Source organism: Thalia democratica, unplaced genomic scaffold (genome assembly GCF_965202585.1).
Source record: "Thalia democratica unplaced genomic scaffold, ktThaDemo2.hap1.1 HAP1_SCAFFOLD_188, whole genome shotgun sequence".
Classification (NCBI taxonomy): domain Eukaryota; kingdom Metazoa; phylum Chordata; class Thaliacea; order Salpida; family Salpidae; genus Thalia; species Thalia democratica.
In genome coordinates, this window is record NW_028139317.1 from 1 (window position 1) to 15508 (window position 15508).

The following is a 15508-nucleotide window of genomic DNA, read 5'->3' on the forward strand; positions in this document are numbered from 1 at the left end:
TATTTTACTATAAAAACTGATGATTTTAGTAAAACAAATATGTATTAGTTTTAAATTAGTATTAGTTTTCATTCTTAATAATTCAAAATAATCTCTGAGTTGAAAAAAGTTTTTCATAATTTACAAGTATCTTAAAACTTTATAATTTTATAATTTTTTTTCTGTAAAATATGTAGCTAAAAAATATGACTCTATAAAAAATCCAATTTTCCAAGTTAATATTTCTTATTATGTTACTCCATAACTTCAAAATTATATTCATTAATTTTTGGATTGCTTTTTAACTAATGCATATTTGTTATCGTTTTTTTATTTTATACTTTTTTAGATTGTTTAGTACACAAACTAATAGTTTTTTAATTCTTAGGCTTGTTTATAATTAAATTTCAAACTTTTGTAGGTATTTTAATCAATTTCCTACTATTCTAGACTGTTTGGTTACCAAATTAATAAATTCTTACTATTTTAGATTGTTTAGTAATCAAAAAATTATTTCTTACCTTTTTAGGTTGTTTAGTGGTCATATTTCTTCTGGTATTATAAGGAGACGAAGTAGCTGATTTTGACTGATAAGTTTTTTCTGTAACAATTATTATAAGGTTTAAATAATTAGAGTTTGTTTTTCACTTATTAAAAAAAATTACTTTAACATACTTAAATATATGTACTACTTTAGCTGTGAATTTAATTATGGCCTTAAATATTTCAATTTTGAGTAAAATAAGTTTTCTTGTAAAATATTGTGAGCTAACTCTTGAAATTTATTAAATTGTCTATTTAAAACTACTTTTTAAACAAAAAAATTCAGTTAAAGTTTAAACACTAATTTTACTATTAACTTTTTTTCTAACTACCATAAAAACCTTAAAAGTATTTTATTAAAACCAAACTACTTATTTAAAACAAGCTAGTCAACTAATTATTATGTACATTAAAAAAAAAGTATTTACTTTTAAACATAACTGTATAGATAAAAAAAAAATTAATTAAAAAAAAGCTGCTATAAAACCACGTATACTTCGAAATAAACAAATAAACCCATAAAATAAAATTAAAAAATTAATAAAATCTGTTTTTTTGCTCTAAATCGTAAGTAAAAAAGTAAATGGCTTATAATTACTAAGAAGTATTGTCTAAACAAATAACTCTTATTTCTTTTATTAAAGTTTTCATCAATGATCTTGCCTTCTAAATTTTCCTTTAAATTATTCTAAGATCATCTCTTTAGTCTATTGTTTAACATGTACACTGTTTGAAGAATAGGTGTTTGTGATATATATTTTTATAGCACAAATTCCCAAAATAAAAATGACTAACACTTACTGTCTACAAAGTATCTCTCAAATTAAAGTCTTGTTTATTTTTTACCTGAAGCTTTGAACTAAAACCAGGTATAATCTTTTCTAGTAACTTAAGACTTTATTTTATACAAGTTTTTAAGTACTTTTTACAGAATTAAGTAACTTTATGTCAACAGACATAAGTTTATTTAAATAAAAGTATTTTAAATTACATCGTAGTTATTGCAGCTACAAAATTTGTGTATTGCAGTAGTTATTTATAAATTCTAATAGAACCTTTTTATTTAAAAACAGAAACAGTTTCTTTTAATACTTGCTAATAATCTTAATATTTAATTTAGATAAAATACAAATAAATGTAGAGTATTTTTTTGACAACAGCATAAGTTAAATGCTGTCAATTTAGGCCATACTAAATAAAATTAATTTTCTCTTAGCATTTCTTACTTGTCATTTCCAAGATGACAGATTACAATCATAGATCATGAAATAAAATTGGCAAATTATTTACTAAATTATCAAAACTTGAAAGAAAAGTTGTTTTAAAAATAAATGATGACTAAACTTTTTTTTTTGATTCTTACAGAACTTTGAATTTCAATAAAAATTTGTACTACAACAAATTGAAAATTCTAAATATGTCAAACATTAATATTTTTACAAAAATTTGTATAAAAGGATCAAAAGAATCTATTAAAATATCGGCTTTTAAAAACCTAGTTTAAATTAAAACAAATGTTTTCATTAACTAAAATAAAGTTACCCACAATTATAAAACATTTCAAAAAGCAAATTAATAAATACCTATTTGAAGTTTTTCAGTTCTTGTCACTGCAGACTTCGGTTTTGTGTTTCTGAAATTGAAAATAAAATAAACAAAATAAATAATTGATTTTATGGTAGGATATAAACAAAATTTTGTAAACAAATTGTAAAAAGATCAAAGGCTCTTTTGTTTACGTAACAAAAGAAAACGTAAAATCTTACAGACATTTGTTTATAAAATAAAAAATAGTCTAAGATATTTGTTTATGAAATAAAAGTTTATTTGTCTTAATATAAAACTTTTTACATTTATGTATAAAATAAAGTTATAAAGTTTTGTTTTTTTAGTGTGTTTTATATAAAAAAACAACTTTTAGCGTATACCTTAATGTTAATCTTATAGAAAAAAACTTAAATTACATGTAATTAAATACCTGTTTGTATATTTAACTTATTGTTTTCTAAATTTAGACTAAAATGATCTTAATTTTTTTTGTACAATTAAAAAAAAAAAAGAAAGTGTAACGCTTTATTAATTTTGATATCTTCTATGCAAGGTTGTCACACTGATTAAATTTTCATGAGAATATAAAATATAGTAATACAAAACATTGATTGTATTAAAAGTTCTTTTTAACAGTCAGTTCATAGTTACGCTATTAATTAATTTGGAAAAAAATGACACTGAAAATTTGAACAATAAGTGTTTTGATATACCATGAAATCTGAAAATTAATAGGAAAAAGTATTCGAAATTAACAATTCATAAATGAACAGTGTATGTAAAAAATTGTAAGTTATAGTTATTTTGTTGATGGATATAGATTTAATTAAAAATAAATTTACTTAAAAAACCTAAAGTAACTAACTTTTAACTTTATAAACTACTTCAAACTATAACAAATATTTTTATAGTTATATATTGTTTAAGAGTATTCTAAAACAAAAAATTCTGTGTTTTAAATTTACGGAATGTTAAATTTATTTTTTAAAAGAAAAATGTAAAAAAACTACCTGGATTTAATTCCATATTTTTCTTTAATACTTTCAGTTGTTGGTTTAGGAGTTTTGGTTGTTGGTGTATCAGTTCCTGTTAAAAAAAATAAGTTAAATTAAAATGTAATTATATATATATATCCAATTGTACATTTATTTAAATGTAAACTATTATGTGAATTTATTTTAATGACTTAATAAATATAATTGTTATTCTTCTTACCAGTTTTAGGTACAATTGTTGTAGCTAACCTACAACCAAATATATATTAATTTTGTTTTATATACTCGTTTTTTTTGTATTTTAAGTTAATTATTTTTTTAGAAAATTGTACTACAATGTAGGTATTTAACATTAAACTTTTAATAAACAAGTTAAAAAATACTAAATAAAATTCTTGTTTAAAATCATACTGTTACTTATTGAAATTGTAATGAATAATCTCATATACACTTGTAATATTATTTGATCCTAATTGAAGTTGGAGCCAATTCACTAATTACATTGAGATTTAAATTGATTAGCTTGTATTAGTTTACCAGACTGGTTTACTATAAATAATAAATTTACTTTTAATTTATGTAGTATACACTAATCTAGGTTTTAAATTGTTTTGTAAATAACAAAGTATATGTTTGTTATACAAACTAAAAACATTGAACAAAAGTTTAAATTTATGGTAGAATACGTATTAAAACTAAATTCAGTACTTTTAAAAGTTGCAAAAAGAACAAGTTGTTTGTTTATTTGTTCTTGTAACATGTACTATCATACAACTTTTTAACTAAAATTAGCACATTAACTTTCAATCACTAATAATATTTAAATAAAACAAACCATTTTTTTGTGCTTTTAATTTTCTTACTCTTGATCTAATCGCTTTTCTATCTTCATAAGTATTGTTTGAATCGAAAACCTAAGATTATTGTATGATTAAAAGTTTAAAAGTATACACAATATAAAAGTAAGTTCTATTGAAAGTTTAAATTTTTAAATTTTAAGAAAACAAAAAGCCAAAAAACTATTTAACATTACATTATTTATATACTAACCCTTTCTGTAAGAAATTCAATATCAAAATATTCGTCTAATCTGTCCAATGAAAAGTCGTCTTTGCTTGGTTCGGCTTTTCCTTTTTCCTGAATGAAAAAAGGTTAATAAAATTGTTGAAAGTTTATAATTTATTTGGAATTTAACATTTTATGTTGTCTTTAATAAGTGAAAAAAAAACTTTATTTAGTACACTCGTAAAATTGAGATGAACTTGCAAAAAATTGAATTAAGTTTATAGATCTTTACAAAGAATCAAATTTAATCCTTATTGCATTTATAGCTAATATTTGGTAAAACTATTTATATTTTATTGAAGTAATTTAAAACTAAAAATTCAGCCTAAACACACCATGAATAACATATTAATTTTCTAATGCTCCAAAAACCTAGTGTAAAGTTTATTTAGAGCAAGAAAATATATTTTTAAAATCATGAATTTGCGGTTTTCCTCTAATTAAGCTAATTCAAATGTTCACCCACAAAAATAACTGAAGAATTATTTGTGGTTTCGCGATATAATTACAGTATGAATTAGGAAAGTGTGTATTTAGGTTTGTGGAAGTTACTAACATTGTGGGTGGTTTTAAATTTTTTTTTTGTACATACAAAGGTATTAGTTTACTATTTATTAACATTCTATTTTTATTCTGTTGCCCTAAAAATAGAAACATATCTTTGAAACACTATAAATTTAAGCTAAAAGACCTGAATTAATTAAAAATAAAAACATTTTTGGCTAACAACTTAATTAGTTACAAAACCAGGTATAAAGTTGAACAGAACAAATATTTTTTAAACCAATAGCTTAGCTCTCTAACACAAACCATTTCTTTTAATTAACCATTTAAACTATGACGTAATTAACCAATAAAATTATTACGTAATAAACTAGTCAATAACCATTTGTTCTCAAGGTAAGTTAAGTTAAATTAAATTAATTTCAAAGGTGAATATCATTAACAAAATATCAAAGTAGTTTTTATGAGACAATTAAATTCCACAAGTAAATGTCAAGCTTATCATTAAAGTAATTTATGTAATTTTTATTTTTTTGAATTCTTAGCTGTTTTTAAATAGCCTAATCGAGATAAAATTTTTTTTATTTCAGTTTTAGTTTGGCTGAATAGTGATTTCAAATTTTTTTTAGTAATTTAAACAAAAAATGATGACCATAAAGGATCTGAAAAATTATGTTTTGTTTTACTTGTTTAGAAAACTAATAAAATGTACTATGATATTTGGTTTAATAAAAATTAAGTATATCTCTATAGAAAAATTTACTCAAATTTATTTATGTATAAAATTTCAAATGTATATCACAAGTAGCGAAAGTTGAAATGAAATGTTTATTTTGCACTAGAATTTCCACTTAAAATACCAAGTACATCACAACATACTTACTGTGTTTAATGTAATTTTTAGTTCTAGTGCAAAATATTGAGTTTTAAATATAAGTTAAGTAATTTTGATACTTTGATACATTTTTGTATTGGTAAAAACCAAAATACATTATTTTGTGCAGTAAAAACTTAACAAATATCTTAAAATAAATATAATAAATTAACTTACTATGCTAAAACAAATCAAATCATTGTAAACATTAATATTTTTTTATTTACTGTAATCTTAACACTATAAGTTAATGTAAAAACAAAATAAGAACTAACTTCGTTTTCTGTTTCAACTGTAGTTTCTGTGACTTTAACTTCTTCAACTTTTTTTTCATCTTTTGATTTAGCTTCTTCATTTTTATTTTCTTCAACTTTTGATTTAACTTCTTCATTTTTACTTTGATTAACTTCTACTTTAAATTCTTCTTCAACTTTTGTTTCAGAGACTTTTTTGTCAGAGACTGGAATTTCTACAGTTTCATCTGAAGTTTTGTTTTCTGTATTTTCTAACTCAGGAACTTTTACATCTGAAATTTGATCTTTAGATTCCTCGCATTCAATTTCAGGAACGATCTTTTTATCTGAAACTTCGGAAAATTTTTCAGGTTTTTCATCAGGAGTAATCTCTGTAGATTCATTTTTTGTATCAACTTCTTTCGAAATTTTTTCATTATTTTCTTCTTTTTCAATATCTAATTCTTTAACTTCTTTGTTTAAATTTTCATCAGCTTTTTCTTCTACATCTTTTTCAGTACTTGCAATTTCTTCATTAATTTCTTCTTCAACAATTGGTGCTTTTTCTACTACTGGTGATTGTTTAATTAAAAGTTTTTCTTCAGCTATCGGTGATTTTTCTTCAACAATTGATGCTTTTTCTTCAACTACTGGTGATTTTTCAACTAATGGTGATTTTTCAACTAATGGTGATTTTTCAACTACTGATGATTTTTCAACTAATGGTGATTTTTCTTCAATTACTGGTGATTCATCATTAAAAATAACTTCATCTTCTGTTGTTGTAGTCGTTGATTCTAAACCTAAAAGTATGATAAAGTTTTAACTTTTGAGCAAAACTGAAAACTAAAAATAAAGTGTTAAGTATTTACCTTAATATAATAGTATTATTAAAATATAAACAACATAAAACAATAATTATTTTTTGGTTGATATGTTACTGTAAATATACACTTAATAAAAAGTAAAAAATTGAAAGTAATGTATAAACTCTTATTCAATTTTTTTCATTCTACATTTCTTGTATGCTTAACATGTTCTTTTTATTAACTTAAATCACACTTAAACAGTAGTACTAGTAAAACAGATACTTAAATGATTAAAAAATAGCAAACACAAAAAGAAAACAGTAGAATACTTTCATACTAAAATGTTGTACTTATTAGGATAAAAACACGAAAATTATTCAACTTTCGGTGAAATTATTTCCATTTTTGTGGTTTTGTTACCCAGCAGATAAACATTCCACAATATATTTAAAATCTGATAAATCCCAAACTATATTAGAAACCTGATAAATACCAAAGTAAACATTTTAAATGTTAATAATATCTGGTTTAAGCATGAATAGATAAATTATATGTACCCGCTAATAACTGGTTTATCTTAATTTGTATCTAAATCTCCTTAAAACACAGTAAAGCTTTTGAATGTTCCACGAAATTAAAATTGCCAGACGGTATTGTTTCTACATTTTAATTTGTTACATGGAATTTTAACAACAAGTCAATGTTTTCTTAAAAACTTTTGTAAGTTTTTGAGTTTAAATTTAGGTTTAGTAAAATGTCTATTGTTAAGTTTATACTTTTTAGATAGGAAAGTAGGAATTTATTAAAATTAAAAAAAATACAAATTCTGAATAGGTACTGAGTTAGTTCTTACTCGAATTAATTTTTAAATAAACAGTTTACAAGGTAAGAAATTGAAATTAGAATAACTTTAAGCATAGAAATATATTAAAAAAGTTTACTTTAGCTTTCAATTTAAATGAACAACAGCTCTAGAAAAAATTTCTTAAAATAAATTTATCTTAAAAGTTGATTTTATAGACACATCTTTAATACTTTTAGAAATTAAGAAAAAGTCTTATCAGTGATTAAACAAACAATAAAATAAAGAATAAAAGCAAATAGTGGATAAAAATAAAAGCAATAAATACTTTTAATACATCTCCTAACAAAAAAAAACTTTTGCAATTTTTAATTTTTTGGTGGTAGATAATTCAATATTTTTTTAAACTTTATAATAAATTAAAATAAAACAAAAACCAAACGAACATTTCCTTCTGCTGGATCGGTCGCTGGAAGCCACGCTCGTTCTTATCACGTCACAATCATTAGACACGTCATCATTCGCTTTTGTCACGTCATCTTCCAACTTTTGCGACGCAACGGAAGCCGGAGAAGGAAGCGACGATTGTGACGTGAGAGAGGAGTGGCGATCTTTTTGTATTGTGACGTCACAGCTCTTCATCTTCTCCTCCAAATATTTGTTCCTCCGCCTGATGCGCCTCCTCAGGTTCCGGGTCACCTGTGAAAATTGTTAAAAAAATTTAGTTTGAAAACTACATAGCTTTAAAACTATTTAAACTAGGTAAGTTTTTAAATTTTAAAAATTTATAATTTTTTTAGTGAATTATTTAAAAATCACTGGAAACCTGAATTTTTTAAAATAATTATTATTAATTTGCGGCTATAAGTTGATAATTGTTTTAAAAATCTATGATAAACTATATCAATTGGGTAGGAGTCACTTTTGCACGAGGGGCCACTTTTGCACAAAGAATTTTTTGCACGGGTTGAATAAAAAGAAAAAAAAATACTATCACTGTTATCCCTAACCCTTGGTCGGTAATTTTTCTTTTCTTCTTTTTGATTTTTTTAAACTTTTTTCATTATTGTTATTTTTTTTAAATAGTTTTTAACTTTATTAGTAATTTTTATTAGTTATTATTTGTTTTAATTTTTACCATCACTGTTACCCCTAACCCTTACCCTCGGTCAGTAACTTTTTTTTTACTTTTGTGCAAAAATGACCCTCCGTGCATATTTGACCCATCTTAAACATAACACAAATCTTTACATTAAAACAAAATTTTAAAACAAACCTGCACGTCAGAATCTTCAGTTGTGTGGGACTCCCCGGAGACGGAGGGGGTTTTCTGGGTTTCCCCGCAGTTTGAGGGGGATTTTTGCGTGGCAACCTGAGGGTTCTCGTTGGTTGCCACGGGCAACAGGGGACTCTGGGGCGTTTGTGGGCTGGTTGCTATGCAGACTCTTGGGTTCTGTAAATTGAGCTCCACAGGTTTCGCAGCTGTTTAGAATTAAAAAAATAAATACACGAAAATATAATTTAAAAAGTTCTAAATACACAACTAACTAGGTGAAAGAATTCATAAACTAAGAAAGTTTTACTGTATAATAGATAACAGAGTATCCTGTATAAAGATAAAACATTAAAAAGTTTAATAAAAAAAACCGTAAATACTTTATTTGCAAATATATGAAAAAAAAAGAAATATTAACTACCAAAGTAAAAAAATGCAAAAAAAAGTTTTCACAAGTTAGTGTAAAAAATTCATGTTTAAATTCAAGTCTGTTTTAAAACTACGTAACAAATATTATAGGAACAATGAACTTATACAAACTAAATTTAATAAAACTGTTTATGATTTGATTGATAGTGTTAAACTAGCATTTAATTACAGATAACAAAAAAATGTCAACAAATATAAAACTAAAAAAAAAATACAATTCATTTAAAAAAGTTATATGTGTTTAATTCATGATAAGCTTAGCTGATGAAAAATTATATTTTTTTTTGAAATACTTTAAGGTGGCTAATTTGTGTTTAAATTTCTTAGTGTTAGTTAATATCAAGACAAAAATTAAAAATATAAAACTAATTTTATTTCGATAAACAAATATAAAACAAACGTGAGACTCTTGAGAACATGTCAACAAAACTTGCAGGTTTTGATTCAGATTTGTTTTCATTATTCTCTGCTGCTACAGGGCTCTGTTTATTAAAATAATGTTTTATTTATTTATTAGTTTTTCTTAAAGAAAGGTTAGTTATCAGAAAGTTTAATTATTTTTTACTTTAAAATTCTTATAAAAAACTGTTAATTATATTAGATTGGTTTATAGCTCTATCAGACTAATGAAAAAAAAAACATTTAAATCAGATTTAAAATACTTTTTTATTAAAGTTTCTTTGTGCTAACTTAATTAGTCTGCTAGAAAAACTAAAGAAGAAGCTTATGACGACTTAAATTTTAAGATGATTTATTTCGTTGTTATGATTGATTAACAAAAATTGTTTGTATTTAACATCTTGCAACAAGATTTAGTGTATAAACTTGTTATAATCAAAACAATTAATAAAAATATTTAACGAATAAAACTTGATAAACCAGACAATTTAATTAAAGTTGTTTCCGGATGGATTGTAATTAATCAAAATTATTTTAGGCTAACTAAATAAGAATTAAGGTCAAGTTAAAATGTTTAGATTTACGAGTAAAAATTAACTCATGCATTTTTTTAATACTTTTGATGTATAAGTTGAATTTATGTTTTATTTTGCGAAAATACGAAAGGATCAAAATACTATTTACAAAGTTTTTGTTTAATTATAGTTTTTTTTGTTTAAAACTTAAAATAAATATCTTAGCGTAACAGAAATTTTAATATTAGACTTTTTTTTTTAACTAGTCTAATCTTAAGAAAACCTTATGAATACTATTATTTATTTTATTATAAGTAAACTAAAAAAACAAACGTTTTCTTTAGAACTACTTTCTAGAGGTCCTTCTGTGAAAGATTTCATTCTGATTCTCTCAACTTCTCCGTTTTGTATAACTTTCTTTGGTGTTGATGGACTCTAATTTATTAAGAGTGTTTTATAATAATAACATTTTAATTATTCCAATTTGATATCTAGTTCAAAAATGTGATCTTATGGTTTAAAAATTTCAAAAGCTCTAAAACAGTATTTTTTACTCTAAAATTAAAAAACAAATTAAAAATATAAAACAAAATATGATATTTTACATAAGAGTTCTGATTAAATGTATTCTAATCGTTGAAACTTTGAAAGACTTAAGTTATAATATATTAAAAATACCACTTAAAAAGTTATTAGTGGTTTGCTAACATAACTTTAAAGCTAAACGTTAAAGTTCACAGTTAAAAATTTACGCTTAATTCAAAATACTTGAAGCACTTCATAAATAAATTGCTTCAATTTAATAGGAGTACATCTTGTTAAAAAGTACGTCGGTACAAATAATTTTTTATCAAATCGTTTAAAAAATAATTTAAAGAAAATGTTAAAAGTTTATAAGTTCACTTTTACATTCAGTTTTCTTTGTCAAGATTATCATAATATAGCACTTTTATTATGATAATACTTTATTATTTTTATCAACTGCTTTACAGTTTTTTTAATAGCAGATGTATAACTTCATTTTTGTTTAATAACATACAAGTAACAACTACAAATTAAAAGTGTGCCAATGTTACTATTGAAAAAAGATTATAAAAAATTAATCTGTTATAAAGTATTAGATATGATTGAACAAAAAAGTTTTTTGGATAATTCATCTGATTAAATTTATAAATAAAAATGCTGTACTAATAAAAGTAACTTCTAACGTTTTCCTTGGAGCTGGAGGCGAGATCACGCGATTCGTTACGCTTGGGTGACTTTTCACGCTTCATTGACTTCGTCTCAACCTCCTTGGCAACCTCCTTCTGTTTGTGGAGTCTCCTCCTGGACCTTGCTTCAGCGGTCTTCGGTCGCTCCTTGTTGTTGGATCCCGCGTCCTGGAGTCGCTTCATACGAGACGAGAGTCCCTCCGCGGATCGCAAGCACCTGGAAATACGTCTGGTGTGTACAAAAATATAAAAGTTAATATCTGATTTGTAAGAAGTGATAAAATTTATAGTAAATAACTAAACATCAAAGCATAACGGTTAATAATTGATATAAGTTATCTCTTTGTAAGTTTAAAATGTTTTGATTGGAAAGTTATTAAGTCAAACTTGAGTTTGAACAGATCAATGATAGAATATGAAGTTTAATGAACACGCAAACATATTTTAAATATGTTATTTATTATTTTTTATATATTAATTATCAAAAAAACAGTATAGAAACTACATACTAAATACTTTTTGTTTTTTAAATAACCTACCTTTGTGCAAATATAAAACTAATAATATAACAATCACCAAATTAAAACAAAACCTTTATTTAGTATTAGAACTTTAGTTTTAAACATGGCAGTAGATAACAAACTAAATTTTTAATTTTACACACATAAAAACCTTTTAAAGTTATCAGAAAAATAAGTTTCTAAAGTGCACTCAACATTGTAATGAATAATATAATTCATTATGGAAATATGATATATAATTGCAGCAGTTAAAAGTTATTTTAGGAAGCTACAATTTGATGGTACATGTTTATAAACTTTAGCGTGACTTGTTTTATTTAATAAATATGGTTATTATTAAATAAGTTTTCTAAACTTTTATTTTAATAAATTTTCACAAGCTTAATACTATAATGTTGGAAAATTAATGGTTTTAAACAGAAAAAGTATTTGAATAATAAAGGATCAATCTGTAAAAACTCTGTATACCAAATAAAAAATTGTATTAAAATTTTAAGTGTAGAGACATGATACAAATTTAATAAACAGCAATCTATAATCAAAATAAATAAATAATAATAAAATACAACAGTTGGTCGTAATATCTTTTCAAAATTTAGAAAATAAGGATTAAGTTTTAAGCATTAGTACAGTTTACTAAAATGCTTTGAAAATAAAACAAACACTAATATTTCAACCAGTTTAATTATTAAACTAACTTCTATAACTATTTAAGTAAAAAAACTAAATGTTTAAAATTCTAACCTTTTTTCATATTCTTTATTTGTAGCATCCTTATTTTCTTTTTTGCTCTCAGTGGCCTGAATCCTGGATCTAACAGATCCGAGGTTTTTACCGAATCTCGAGCTCATCTCTTCTTCACTTAAGTCTTCTTCCGGACTTTTTACTTCTTCAGTTGAAATCAAACTAGATCCTTCAAACTTGGGCTTGTAGGAATGAGTTGGTTTCTTCTCGGAGTAACTCCTCACTAAAGGTTTGCTCAATGGTTCTTTTAGTGACGAATCAACGAAAGAAAGAGGTCTCTGCAAGGGGGGAGTCTTGCTTATTCTGGAAGACAGAAGTCTGCTTATATTTGACAGAGATCTTAATTTGCTCTCTGCTGCAAAGTCTGTGGCAACTTTCTTTTGCTTGTACACGAAAACCGACCCTGGTTGCTCGATTTCTTGCTTTTCACGGATCGGGGACTTTTCCGGAGTGGTCTTTTTTTTGAGGAAGTCTGAAGGTCTGCGGAATAGTTTTGTAGTAGGGGATTTTTGCTTGTTTAGCTTTGAGTTGTCGGCTACTACGTAAGTTGAGGAAGGAGAATTTAGTTTCCTACTCTCAAAATTATCTGCAAAAATAAAAAAATATGTGAAAAAAAACAGTTTTAGAACTTATACTAATCAAACAGTGATTGCTACACATTATTTTATGAAAAGTGTCTTAAAAAATATCAAAATAGTTGTAATAAAAATACAGAACATATAATTTAAATAATATAATAATTATAAAGATATAATTTATATAAACTTTATAATATCTAAAATATAATTCAAACTTTGTCCTAAAACAAAAACTTTAGTATGATTAAATTTTAACTAAAAAAAAAACTGCAGTTAACAAAAACTAAATAATAAAAACATAAGCAACACTTGAAGAGTTTAAACATTCAAACTGATATATAAACATTGAACTTATATTTATATATCTTCAAAGTATTACCGTGACCGTCTTAAATAGTTTACTTATAATAAACGTTTCTAATTTAAGCGCGTCATATGTTTATAATAAAATATACAAAAATATATCAACTCTGAAATTGAATTTTAAATAAACATTCATGACGTGATATTTTGAAAGTTTTTTATATACAATTAATGATGTATTATATAAAAAATTTCAAGGTATTGTGTTTTGTTTATTCTTTGGGCTGGTCGCTAGAATTTATTGCTACTTAATCAAACTTTGGTGTTTTTTGTTAGCAATGTAAATAAATTTGTTTCTTTGATAAAGTATTTACTACTATATTATCAAATATTAGAGTACTTGAAACAAATAAACACTCCTAGGTATCAGCTGTTTTAATCTTTCATTACTTTGACCTAGAACTTTAATCTAATAAATAATAAATAAAGTAGGTAACATTTGTAAAAGCCAGGTAACTGCTGAAGTAAAATTGTTTTTTTAAAAGTAACAAAAACAAGTATAAAAATTTTCTGACTCGATTTTGTTACACTTCAAAAAAAAACTTATTACACAGTGTATAACTCTCTTATACAAATATACTGTACAAAATTTAAAAGAATACAATAAATAAAGAAATATACATAATATAAACTATGATTTATCATTGCAGGTATGTAAATTTTTAAGATAAACCACAGCTTAAGTAGTAAAAACGCCAGAAAACATATAATAAACTAAAACAATTTATACAACTCAACATAACAAACAAGTTTCAAGCGTTTTACTTAAATAAAAAAGAAAACATTTTATTTCAGTCATTTTAAAACAATTTTTAAAAACTTGATCAAATTTAAAAACATGTATATACAACACACAAAACAGTAAGACAACTTTAGTTTAAATACATGACAAAACTTTAAAAAGTACACCAAGTAAACTTAGCTATAAAAAAAATTTCAACTCAAATTTATAGCCATGAAAGTCTACTTCAATAAAGAAAACAAAGATAAAAGCATCTAATACACAAAATAAAAGCAAAGATAAACTTATAAACCCAACTAAATCCAACAGAATAATTGTTTACATTTGAAGTTATCACGAAATTGTACTTACAAAGATTTAAATGTTATTACAAAGTGAACATTTCTATTCATGTTTTTGCAAAATTGTTTTGATAAGAATGCAGTCTGATCAAAGCAATTTAGTGATCTCTAAAACAAATAATTTTTTAAAAGGAACACCTACTAAGTTTAAACCTGAATTGTTTTTGAAAACTTAATGCAAGTATTATTATAGCTTCAAACAACTTTTATTAGTTTTTTTTTGTTAACTTATCTACAAAAACAAATGACTTAACAGATACAATGCTAATAATAAAATACTTTTAACTTTTTATTTTTAAGTGAATGCATTAATCTGGTAATTATATTGAATCAAAGTAAATTTAAAACAGTTACTAAACTACAAAATAATTTTCATAAGTATATAAGGAACTTTTTCAATATAACTTTTTTTAATTAAAAAACCATAGTGCTCTGTTATACAAAAAACATTTAAGCTTCATATTTGAGTTATTAAACTTTCAGGTAACAATATATTCTAATACAAACTTAATACAATATCAACTTAACGTTTCTAATTGTTTACAATATCGTATAACTTTGTCGTCAATTGAAATTTTTTCAAACTATAACTCAAATACTTTTGCCAGTTCAAAACAGATTTTACTAAGATTTCCCACTATAAATGAGTATTATACTTTTTTCTCAAAACAAAATATTTAAAAGGATACCAGACAAAACATTTGGTAACTTTATAAAACACTAAGTGTAGTGTAAAAACCAAGTTGTTTAGGAGAATATTATTTTATTATAAGTGGTATAAAAAGTGAATATGTTTTAATACTAATACCTTTTAATTAAACTACGAAAAAAAAATTGAACATTTTTCCCACAACTTTTAAATGTTTGACCAGAGTCAATATGGTATGATCAAGAAACAATGAAAAAGTCATCAAAAGAAATAAACACATGCCCCCTTAGTCAACAGTTGTTTTCAAACTTGTTTGTTTTAACTTTATATTTGTTTTAACTTGCTAATGCAAACAACACAGTGTTACTCATATGGAGAAAAGTTATGG

The 15508-nt window shown here is 24.1% G+C and overlaps 1 protein-coding gene across 1 annotated transcript in view; it reads right to left on the reverse strand.

Annotated features, from left to right (window-relative positions):
• Positions 1–500: 500 nt before the first annotated feature.
• The window catches only part of LOC145845881 (uncharacterized), a gene marked incomplete at its 3' end in the record, with an annotated part of 43922 nt that continues 28914 nt past the window's right edge, over positions 501–15508 (reverse strand). Inside the window, exons 9-21 of the mRNA XM_082952898.1 lie at positions 12448–13033; positions 11180–11399; positions 10305–10406; positions 9458–9539; positions 8629–8834; positions 7799–8051; positions 5855–6544; positions 5784–5821; positions 4116–4202; positions 3901–3979; positions 3081–3156; positions 2106–2155; positions 501–580 (exon numbers count right to left, since the gene is read on the reverse strand). Coding sequence (XP_082809024.1) covers positions 501–580; positions 2106–2155; positions 3081–3156; positions 3901–3979; positions 4116–4202; positions 5784–5821; positions 5855–6544; positions 7799–8051; positions 8629–8834; positions 9458–9539; positions 10305–10406; positions 11180–11399; positions 12448–13033 — 2549 coding nt within the window. The remainder of the gene's footprint in view (positions 581–2105; positions 2156–3080; positions 3157–3900; positions 3980–4115; positions 4203–5783; positions 5822–5854; positions 6545–7798; positions 8052–8628; positions 8835–9457; positions 9540–10304; positions 10407–11179; positions 11400–12447; positions 13034–15508) is intronic.